Genomic DNA, 11,868 nt, shown 5'->3' with positions numbered 1-11,868 from the left:
CAATTTTTTGCTGATCCTAAAGAAGGAACAATTTAAAGCAGCAGCACAACACCTCGCCACCAACTTCTTCAGGTTCCGACAGGGCTCCTGGCACTGAAGAGCAGGATTTTTAACCCTGAAATCCTGGCTGTATTCCCAAAGAAGTAATTGCATTTTGCCTTCCTGTCTGGAGAGGTCACAACGCAGTGCAGGGCACCCAGCAGGAACTGCTGGAGCCCCATAGAAACAGCTGCATCGCAGTGAGGGGAAAAGGCCTTCTGCACACAGACCACTGCTGGCTAATTTCTGCTGTCTGTCTTGGCTCCTCATGCAGGGATTCCAGGGATGCTGGGAGAGACACTGCCTGTTGTTACCTCTGTGTGGTTCATACGTAGGGCTAGGAAAATGACTCTGTGTAACTGCTCCACTAACACATCAGCTTCTACTGGGAGTAGCTGAAACCACTACTCCTTGTGATAGTGGCTATGGTTCTCTTACTGACCCACACTCAGTTAAGCTGGTTTTCTTGCCTTTCAGTGCTACGGTCTGCACTTATGTGTCTCCCCACACACGCCAAGACCCTCCAGAACAGAGCAACTTCTCACTACTGGTCTAATTCCTCTTGAAGTAACATCCTTCCAGGTCATGGCCTGCCTGTTAGACAACCCGCATCCCAGTCATCCACACAAGTCAGGCTTCCAGGAGGAAAACCGCTTAATGCTGCATCTACAAACCTCCCCATCAAGAAAAACTCATGTCATCTTTCTGCTTCCAGTGTTTATTACCTGCAGGGCAGGAGTCAGGCCATTTGCAGGGTGGGCATTAACCCATGGCTGGGCACAGCAAACCCGCACTGGTGACACAGATGCTGGCTGGGGTGCCTGAGGCAGTGGGCCACAAGCAGGTTTTCACACACAGAGCAGCATTAATGGCTACAAAGACACTCCCTGGGGTGTGGGGACCAGCTCCTCTGTCTCACCAGGGGGTACCATTGCCATGGCAAATTTGCTTGCAGTGCGAGCTCCTGTCAGGCATCATTAATCTCTCACTGTCAACAGCTCATGATTTAAACACTCTCCCCCTTTCCCCACCTGCTCCTCCAGCTCCATCCTGAATGCTCTGAAGTCTCTATCAGGAGCCAGGCGTGAGGGGGAGGGATGAAGCAGTGCATGGGGCAGGAGCATAGGAGAAGCGTGTGATCTGCTGATCACAAAAGGGGTGGGGATGGGCTGAGGGCCAAACTGACAGGAAGGAGGGAAGAGGAATGGGATTATTGCAGGACCCAAGATTTACAGGCAGCTCCTCTCTCTCTGCAGAGCACTAGGGAGCTGCCAGCTCTTCGCCACAACTGGGCCACACTCCTTGCAAGCAAATATCCCCCTTTGAAGCTTTCCAGCATTCCCTCTCCCCATCTCAACATGGCCTTGGAACTGTGTGGAACAAAGGACTGGCAGCCCCTTTCCCCAGCTTCCTGCTCCTTCTACATGCATTTCCAACACTTTCACTCAGCTTTTCTTCCTCTGACTGCCTTTTGTCCCCCAGGATCAGTTTTTCTCTCCCCTGTCACAGCACACCTGGCTTATCCTCCTTTTCCCTGGGCAAGTCAGGGATGCTCCAGGTCTGGGTTGTCATGCAGCTGTGACAGTGGCTCCATCAGCAGCTGCTGCTGTAACACATCACGCTGTAGGACATACGGGACCTCTCTGGCCCCCAGCTTGACAGGCACATCATACACTGGCGAATTTTGGGTAGGGGGGAATGGCAGCTGTTTTGCAGTGACAGGGCAAGAAATGTGTTCTGGCCACTGAGGGAGGCGCTGCTCTACTTGCCTTGAAATACTTGTCCAGGACTTCACTGTAGTTGCTGCCCTTGGAAAACCAGCCATCAGGGATAATCTCAGCTTCCAGCCACTGGATGACACGGCGGCGGAGCTCATCCCTGTCCGACTGGTAGCAGACAACTGTAAGGGGAGAAGGTGCAGCGGATTAAAAGCAAAGGTGAGAGGAGTGAAGCTTGCAATGAGATCATAACTAGAAAACCAACGCCAGCCAGCCCTGATGGCAGTCTGCAGGCCCTCTGTCCATCTGGGAGATGCTCCACTCCCGGATCAAAGCCCAGGTGCCCTGTGCTGAGCGGCAGATGGGCTGCGGGTGACACCGTGTGGCAAGGCCACAAAACAACACTCCTGCCAAAGCTCTTCTGCCTTCCCGTCCCTGAAGCTTGCGGAAGGAAGGACAACCCAAGGCAGACTCATGGCTGTGTCCAGGCTCCCCGATGCCGTGCAGAACAGGCATTCGGCTGTCAACCATCAAACACCAAACCCTCTGTCCTCTGCAGCATCAAGGACTAGACTGAGCAAGCTTGAACTGCAGGGCCTGCAGTCTCAGGAGACTGCATATCTTCAAAGCCCAGACTTGCCCACTCTGATTGGAAATAAGAAGGGGGTCAAGTTTGGCTTGTTCACAGTGCTTTCCAGTCACAGGTTTCTTTAGGTGGGTATCACTTTGTGTGCTGGTACCAAACCATGCATTTAAAACAAAACTGAAAGGCTACATCCTGCTTCTGTGAGTTGTCAGTGGAGCCGGAAGGGGAATCAGTGTGCATTGATGTCACACTAAGGATCTCCTTCTGAATCCAGCAAGTACAATCAGATGAAAACCAGATGGAGAAATAGAAAATAAAACAAGTAGACATTCTCCATGTTTTATTTTGAACTTCCTTCAAACCACTTTAAAGTGGTGGCCATGCTCTGACATGGTCCTTTCCCTTAAGCTTGTACAAGGGTTTGCTCTCATCTGTCCTAGGGAGCTGATGTAAGCTGCAGCACTTACACGGCCATAGATGAGAAAAGGGCCTTCTCTGATGAAGGACAGGGCATAGCCCCAAAATCCAGTCTAAGCACACATGGCAATGCGTAAGGGAGAAACCAGGCACAGGGAATCAGAGACTCACCACAGATTCACTTAGGTTGGAAAAGACCATTAAGATCATCTTGTTGGCTGATGGGAAAGGCAGTCCAGCTGTACCTCCTGACTCCCCTGACAATGTCCTATTCATTATCTAGTGCTGCCTCCCTGCCTTTGTACTCATCAGTTAATCACTCCTAAAGTAAAGCCTCCTTCTAAAAGAATGCTCTTGGAGACAAGAGCTCCACAGCTAGTCTCAAATCCCCAGTGAAGCAGGTGAAAGAGTGCTTCTTCCCTCAGCCTAGACGATAAGCACAGCTTGTGTCCCCAAAGGCAAACTGGGTTTCACTCCACTTTGTCCATGCTAAGTCCCTGAGACATCCCAGCATAAACTCTGAGAGGTTATGCAGGAGTAAAGAGCTGGGCAATTGCATTTCACCTCGTCTATCAACTTGGACTTTGCTACAGCTAGCGCAGAGCTGTGCACATTCCTCCCTTTCTCTCTATCCAAATGCATACAGAGGCCCTGGTCAGAAAGGAGATGGCTTCTTACCTGGACTTGCAGCTGGATTCTCAGACTTCTTCTCTGTTAATGGAAAGACAGAAGAGGACATTTCTGATGCAACATGAAACAACACAAAACTCTTCCCACCTGGGTGCCAGCTCTGTTGCAACCATTCCCGTACCTGCCACAGATCATTCCTGTACCTGTTGATCTAAGCCCTGGTGACTGCCTTCTCACCTTGATCTCAGACCTGCTACAGACTGCACCACTACGGACTTGTTTGGCAGTCACTGCCCTGTGCCTGACTCTGGTTACTATCTATCACCAGACCTGATTTCATGGCTTGACTTCAGGCCTACTTCGTCACCACAAACTTGCCTGGTGATCCAGACTTCTGTTTGAACCCAGCTATCATCCCCAGGCTTGCCCTGTATACTCCATTCAGCAACTGTGGGACAAGGTCCTAGCTGGTGAGGCCTCTGCCTTGCTTTGTCATCACGCTTGCCTTCTGACTTTCCCTCCCTTAAGAGTGTAGCTGGCTCTGAGCGCTGGGATTACCTTTACAGTGGCCATCGTAATCCACCTGGATTTTGGAGCCAGTGAGGCAAGCATCACGGTGCAGCTCACAGTGGTTCAGGTAGGTCTTGCCATTGCTACCGCACACAGGCCTCTTGTGAGGTTTGCATTTCTGTGAGAGAGACAGAGAAGACAACATTTTACCTGCCATCCCGTGAGAGCTAGGAGGAGGCAGGTGAGTCCCAGCAGCAGCCCAACTCAACAGACACCCTTGGCACAGTCCCCTTGGTGTTTCCAACAGGCTGAACCCACCCATCTAGAAAAACCCACACAGGGAAGTCTGTTGGTGTGGGTTCTAAGGCTTTGTTTCGTCCCAGCCTCCATGGTCATCACCACCATGACAGGAGCCTCCCTTACAGCAGAGCCCAGCGAAGAAATCAGTGCCCAGCACAAATACTGAGCATAACCCTGCAGCTGCTGCTCTGTATGCCATGGACCTATGTGGAGGTGCTTCCTTGAGCCTGTTCCATGCACCTCTGCTTGCTCAGCTCAGCTCAGCATCTCTTTGGAGACTCTGCTCCACCTTTCTGCATCCGAATGCAGAATAAGCCACCAGCCATGAGCAAACAGCAGAGTCTACAGCAGTGGGAGAGTTCATCGGTGCCACTGTTCAGGCTGTGAGCTTCTCTCTCCTGTGCCTTTCAGTGTGGCCAAGCCTACCCAGAGTAACAGACTCTCTTCCTGCCAATGTGGCATTTCACTCTCCAGTGCCCAGGCTGGCCACATCAGAGATGCAGGCTCAGGGGCGAAGCAGGAGCAGAAACAGCCACATGCCCATTCCCAGGAGCCAGGCAGGAGGTTTGAAAGCTTGGGGCAGAGTGGAGAAGGGAGACGCTGTGTCTCTACAGCTGGGAAAGACTCTTCTCATGGTCCCCAGCTCCCTGCTGGATGAAGCTATTCATCCTCACAGCACTCTACCACAATTATTTCCACATTACAAAAGCTGGTTTTTAGTAGGGAGCTTGTAAGCTCCTCAAACAGAATGCCAGTGAGGAGGGGCTGTCTTGGACCTCACAGACCACTCCCTAGAGCGCTTTCCAAAGCCAGCTGCATAGCAATTCCCTACTGAGCTTTCCCAACAAAAGACCTCCATCCAAGTCTCTTGTGAGTAAAGACCCTGGGCAGTTGCACAAGCTGCAAGCCCCAGACATCATCTACTCTACAGGGCTCTTCCTCCGCACCACACTGGGAAAAGCCCTGCTGTTTGAAGAGCCACTGGGAATCTGCAGCTGCTCCAAAACATCATGGGATCCTTCCAGCAATCAGGACTCAGGCTGGGGGGTGATGGTGATGCCATGTCCCAGATGCAGACCCCGTGCTGTGCCCGTACCTCAATGCAGAGGCAGGTTGGCTCTCCCTTCTCAGTCACTGCACACTCCCGCCCAGCTCCGCAGAAGACATTGGCACAGATCTTGGATTTGCTCCTTGGCTCTTCCTGCAAGATAAAAAGTAAGAGACACATTAAGTCACTATTAAGTTATTAAAATACATTGTCACCCAGAAGAGCAGCAACACAGCTTAACACATTTAACAAGATTACAGAAAGAGAGAGACACGAGTGCCATAGGTGGACAGCTCAGTCAATAACCAGGAGCAGACACAAGAATGAGGGCTACAGCCCCAGCAACAGAGGGCTTCCTTGAGGTCATTCTCAGAAAATCACCCAGGAGAACTGGAGCCAATATAAGCAAGAGAAAGTCAAGCACAAAGAGCAAGAATAATTTGCCTATGTCAAGGACTGCTGTCTTCAAACTGTTTCTATGAAGGGTAGGGAGCAGAAACATCTTTGCTTGAGACATTTAAGATGGTGACCATAACCCTGAAGAAAGGTGTGATACCAAACAGGCAGAAGAAATCACCATCAGGCACCAGATGATGCCCCATCACCAAAAAAACCCTATATGAGCCATTATCTTGCCTTCACTGGTCAAGATTAAACACTTCAAAGGAAGAAACACTTGTCATAGATGATTATACAGTTACCATCTCATGAGAAAATGTCCTCCTTGTCCCTGATAGCCAGCAGTTGACTTATGCCCTGCAGCATAATTTATACTCTTCACAGTTTTCTCCTAGCCAAAGTCATCACAAGTATTCTTGCTCATCTGTCGACCCCTTTTCCTGCATACCCAAACCAGTGCCACCCAGCAAGGAAGATGACACAGGTTACCTACATTGTCACTAAAACTACCATTTACTTTGGTCTGTTTAACGTGTTACGCTTTTTAGAGAAGCCCATTCCAGGGGTTTACACCTCACAGACCCTGATTTAATTCCCTGCTTTGTGACTCTCATTTCATCTAACATTTTCCACCTGTACATTAAGTGACTGGTTCAGGCCAACTGGCTTCCTCAACAGCTCTGTTTCAGAGAGAGAGGACTGTGGAAAGTAAAACGAATCAGCGGGATCGGTCAATCCCATTTGCTGTGACTCTTCTCTCTAATGAACAAAGGTTTTTCACTTTCTCATCTGAGCATCATTCTTAACCTCTGTTCATCTGTGGTACGTACCTTCGTGATACACTCTGGAAAGTAGGTGATAAAAAGGAGCAGTTTGCCAAGGAGCTAGCATTATCATACACACAATAACAAATGCTGAGCACGTTTTTTCTCCTATTGCTTCTTTACCCTCGTTTTGTTGTTGGTTTTGCTTTTAAACCACAATTTCACAGCAAGTTGTTATCTTTACTGAACCGCCCACAGTGACAGATCATCTGCTGAGTGACCATTTGCCCTGGTCTTCAGAGTATTCTGTCTGCCGGCCTATTGCGCAGTCATCAAGACCAAGAAGGTCTTTTCAAGGCACTGCGCAGTGACAAACACCCTTCCAAATCTCTGCATGTGTTCCTCTCTTGCTGCTTAGCCCGTGTTATACTCCTTGTGCCCCTTCATCCTCCTCTCACATACCGTTTCTGAGCTATGGAAGACTCCTTAGACCTTCTGCTGCATCCACCTCTCTTTAGTTGCCTTCTGGAGGAGAGCTGGGGTAATGTTGTAGGTGGCTTCTGGGGTGGGATGGAGCAACCCCACACAACTTAGGGCAGGAAAGGAGGAATAACAAAAAGTACACAGAAAAAACAAGTTCTCCCAGGCTGGAGCCTGAGCAGGTCACTCGTGCACCTAACGTGCACTGTAGCACCTAAGGGATGATCCATTTAAAGGGTTTCAAGCAATGTTTCCCTGAGCTGAGGACCAGAAACGACCTAGTCACAACTTTGAGCAAGGTCTGTAATCCAGGTGCCTGGCAATAGATGGCAGTACTCTGCCTCTTCTTACCCATGGCCAGGCAGGATGGCTGGCAGCAAGCTCTCAGCCTTACCCATCGGTGCCAAACCTGGCTCCAGCCTCCTGGGCAGAGATTTAAAGGCACTGCTACAACCAGGCCAGTCTCAGCAAGCATCTGCAGGGACCCAGCTCAGCTTGCAAGACTCCTCTTCCCACACCAGCTCGCTGGAAACCAGGCCCAAGATGCAGCCATCCTGCATCCACAGCTCTCCAGTAGTGCCAGAGCCCAGGAGCCACACCACAGCTCTGACACTGGGACCTGGGCAAGGTTCACCACCAGCACAGCCTCTGAAGACAACCTGCCTCCTGCCAGGCCACAAGGCCATGTTACTCTTTGTTTTCTTGTTAATCAAAGCCATACAGTTTGCTGTTTGATCCTTCTTGCTGCCTTAAGCTGTCCTAGGCTGACAGTGGGTTAGAGCTGGCTGCCACATCTTCACACCCTGGGGCTTTGCCACAGAAAGGAAGGAATCAAGTTGCTCTGCCTGCCTGCCTGCCCTCTTGCTTTGGCACAGGTTACTCAGACCCAGCTTGCTCATCCTCCTTCCCAGCAGCAGCAACCATGGCAGGAGCTAGCAAGCTGGGTGCTGCGCTTTCACCATCTACAACCTATGAACCACAGCCCCTTATACTCACATGCCCCACTCCCAGAGCCCCCAAGACCCTCACCTCCTTCCTTCAGCAGGTATCACACCCCCCTAACCCTACACCAGCTCCCTGACCCATTGTGGCTGCTTTGCAGTTCAAGGTGTGCTCCTCTGCTGCTGCAGACCTTGCCTTCACCTCCTGCAAGAGCCAGGAACCACTTCTGTCCAGCAGCCTGCACACAGATGAAGCTAGCAGCTGCTACCACTTGGTACAGCCACATGGCTTTGAGGCGGTTTATGGCATACCAAAGGCTGCGAGCTCCCTCTAACAGTTCCCAGCTGCCTTCCCAGTGAATGCCCAAGTCTCCTGTAACCGTGTAACTGGGAGTGTAATGGAGACAGTGGTGGATGAATGGATGAGTACAGTGTGTGTCTGTGAATGAGGCTTTATCTTCACTCCTGATTCTCTGGGTACCAGCCAGACAAGTTCCTTTTGACAGACATTCCGATCTTAGCTTGGACCTCATCACATTTGCTCTTTATAAAGCTCCATCTGCTGGAGTGACCTGAGTAAGCAGGGCTGGCAGCTGCCACTTCAATTATTAAATAGCTTATCCTTGCACCTACCATATAAAAGCTTCAACATACAAACTGCAAAGGTTTAAGTGCAAGCTCATACACAAAAAAGACTCCACAGATGTTCCAATGTCATTATCCTTAAATGAGTTCCAGGATTTGCAGGCTGGAATCATGGCTTTTACACCACATCTTCCCTGTGAGCTGCTATTGCCTTTCCTGTCACTCTGCACTTGGGAACTGCCACTTGTCCCTGTGCACAGCGTGCCTGGAGGGGAAGGGCAGAGAGTTGTTAGGGGCTGCTGCACAGGGCATCTACACTGCAAGACACCTCGGGCGAGCTGCCCAGGTTCTCTCTGCTCAATTACTCCTCTGCTGCCTGGAGAAGCCAGGGCAGGAGTGCCTGGACACTGGAGCCTCTGCCATGGCACACTCCTGACTCTTCACCCCGCAGCTTCCACAGGGGCACAACCACCCCAAGCATCTTCTTGGGCAAAGACCATGGAGCTGAGGGCAGCCAGGCAGCACCAGTGCCAGGTACGCACAGCCCAGCCTGCCTGCTGAATGGGGATGGGAATGGGAATGGGAATGTATGCTGCTTTCTGGGAGGCACAACCCCATGGATGAAGGGGTCATGCATGCAAGTGCCAAGCAGCTCTGACCTGACAGCGCAGCAAGCCACATGCACTGCTTCTGCCTCAGCTGTTGCTTCCCAAGGAGCAAGGAGGAAAACCAGAGACATTTCCAAGCACCCGCAGGCGCTGCTGGTGAGGGATCACCATGGAAACCAGCAATGCAGGGCCTCAAGGTGGAGAGCTAAAATTAGGCAGCAGGAAGGGCTGTTTCTCATCTCCAGCTGCAACTGGCACTAGGTACCTGGACCCCAACACAGTGCAAGTGCAATGTTGATAGCACTTCCAAGCCCCTGCCTGTGCCGTGGCTCTACACAGCAACACACGGTGCCTTGTGGGGTGCCAAGGTCCTGCGAGCTGCCCTGCCTGCTCCACGCTGGTGGGTGGTAGGACTGCATGAGCACAGTGCGGTGCCTGCAGCAAGATACATGAGTGAGTGCATGCACAAGGGAAAGGGGCACCATGGCTCCTTGGCTTCACACAGGAGCTGCTCATTGCATCTCTCCCTTGTGCACTTCCTGCCCTGGGCCCTGTGGAGCCACAGCCGCCCAGTGTTCCCAGCTGGAAATGAGGGCATTCCCCACCAGCCCGTGGAAGCTGAGGAACAGTTCAGCAACAAAAGCCCTCTGTAAGGAAGAACACACATCCCCCTGCAGAGGAGAGCTGTGCAAGCAGCTGCACGTCCACACTCCCCAAAGGGAGCAGCAGGGATCTCTGCCATTACCTGTGCTCTGGGAATAGAGCAGGGAGACCGCCCTGCTCCGAGATGAGGAGTTCATGTGCTTGAGAACAACCCCTCACATTGCTTTTTGCCTTTTGCACGGTGTTCTTTACAATATCTCCTCTTGGAGTTCTCAAAAGCATTTTCCTCAGCAGCCCACGCTGCACTGGAGAAATACTACCTGCCACCTTGCTTCTGCTGATAAGAGTGAAAAGCTTTTCTGCTATCCGCAGCAACTTCTTTATCCTCTTGGCATCAGGTTTTGGATAGGTGTAAGACGATCTGATCCCTCACCTAACGCTCACTGCTGTTTGCATTCTTGCCCTACCTGATGAGCAAGGAAATCAAAGCGCTCTACAGCTGAAGCGCTGCAAGCTCCTCCAGGAGGCAATGCCATGTATCATACAAACTTGAGGACCACAGACAAAACTAAAGGGCAGTGAAATGATGCCCGGGGTTGCAGGACTTGCACAGGTTCCCACACCTCAGAGAAGGCAGCAGGGACGAAGATTTCAGATATACCAGTACAATTCACAATAGACTTCTCCCACACGGACAGGAAGACATGAGATTTCAGCTCTGTATTTCAGCCAGTCCTCCCTATGTCTTCCTGTCCGCATCTCTTCCGCCTGCTTCCTGCCACGATTGACACAGGAATAGGGATAGAAAGGGTCTCTGAATGTGCCAAGGTGCCACCTGTAAACAGCAACTGCCTGCACATCTCTAAACCAACTCAACATCCAGGCACAAACCCCAGCTCTGCGTTCAGCCGTTGTCTTGGCAATGACTTGTTCAGTTGCAGACACAAGGTGATAGGTCAGTGATGCAGAAAGCAGAGATGAGAAGCTGCGTTTCCCGACTCCCAAACCTCTCCCTCCTCTCCTGCTGCGTGGTGGTGAGGGAGAAGCTGTGCTGTGCAGCAGTATCCAAACAGAGAGGGCTGGGCAGCAGAGCAGCGCAGGGCACTGAGAGGATTTGGCTCCTGCATTTCATTCCAGTGCCCAAGCGCTCCTCTGGGTGAAGCAGCTCTTTCAGCAGCGTGCTCTCCCATAGAGGCCCGGGGAGAGCAGGTCCAGGCTCACCCGAGGGCACGCACGGGCAGGCAGCCAAGCACCTCCGGCCACTTGTGCTCTGTTTGTGCCCTTGTTCTGGTTTGTGACTAACAAGGGAAGTGCTTGTCCCTCCTCACAACCCTGACCCAGTTCCTGCGGCAGCTCCCTGGATCCGAGGACGCACTGGTGTGACTGGGTGGAAACGCGGCAGCAGCGTAAACAGAGCAGATGAGCATGAACCAAGCTGGCACCTACGATGCTGGGTTTGCCATAAATAGGTGAACACTGCAATTTCTCTTCCTTAGGGCTATTGCCTTAGGATATGTACAGACTCTCGAAGAAACCCCACAAAATTACTTTTAAGTCTGACTTAGAAGGTTTAATTTGCAGTTGTCAAAGTAAGATGGAGATAAACCCAGCATGCAGGGACCATCTGATTCCCAGTTCAGCTCTCCAATAAAACCTACCTCCCAGGACATAACCACTATGAGGATGGTACAATGGGCTGTGGAATGATCCATGTCCTCTACTCTGGAAGGATACCTACTATCAGAGGTTGCTGGATCATCAGCTGCACCATTCCTCTGTTCTGGTGTTATCCGGTCCCAAAGTGGCACCCTCTGGAGCTCCCTCTCCCCTTTGCCTCTGGGAGGCACATGGTACACATCCTGCTGCTCAGACCAGCAAAGGTCTGGATGGGCAGCTCATAAGGCTTGAAAACAGGCTGTCCCCCAAGCTAGTTAGTTAAAAAGGGAAAGATGCTTGTAGGGCTAAGTTTGGATCAGTGCTGGATTCCCCAGGAGCCTGTGACCAAATGCCTTTGATAGTGTTCCCAATACCAACAATCTCCTGTTTGAAAGGTGTCAGCATGAGGTCTGTACTGGATGCAAAGGTGTCCAGTGCCATTAACACTTCAGGATTCCTCCTCCCCCACATCCCACAGACATCATGCAAGCAGCAGAACTAATGAAGCCCAGTTTCCAGCAGCTCTCCCTGTGCAGCCTGTTGTCAGCTAGTTACAGGGCAGCGGATAGACTCCATTCTCAGGG

General features: G+C 51.4%; 1 protein-coding gene across 1 annotated transcript in view; it reads right to left on the bottom strand.

The window, feature by feature from the left end:
- FSTL1 (follistatin like 1) overlaps positions 1–11,868 on the bottom strand; it is a 50,540-nt gene that overhangs the window by 7,855 nt on the left and 30,817 nt on the right. The window contains exons 3-6 of the mRNA XM_061365420.1: positions 5,297–5,401; positions 3,949–4,078; positions 3,439–3,471; positions 1,809–1,939 (exon numbers count right to left, since the gene is read on the bottom strand). Of these exons, the coding sequence (XP_061221404.1) occupies positions 1,809–1,939; positions 3,439–3,471; positions 3,949–4,078; positions 5,297–5,401 (399 nt within the window). The remainder of the gene's footprint in view (positions 1–1,808; positions 1,940–3,438; positions 3,472–3,948; positions 4,079–5,296; positions 5,402–11,868) is intronic.

The sequence above is a fragment of the Neopsephotus bourkii genome, unplaced genomic scaffold, assembly GCF_033783945.1.
Source record: "Neopsephotus bourkii isolate Nb327-2 ecotype Australia unplaced genomic scaffold, CSIRO-AGI_Nbou_v1 NB_1287, whole genome shotgun sequence".
Taxonomy (NCBI): Eukaryota; Metazoa; Chordata; class Aves; order Psittaciformes; family Psittacidae; genus Neopsephotus; species Neopsephotus bourkii.
The sequence above is the reverse complement of the archived record's forward strand: the minus strand, read 5'-3'. Positions and strand labels throughout refer to the sequence as shown.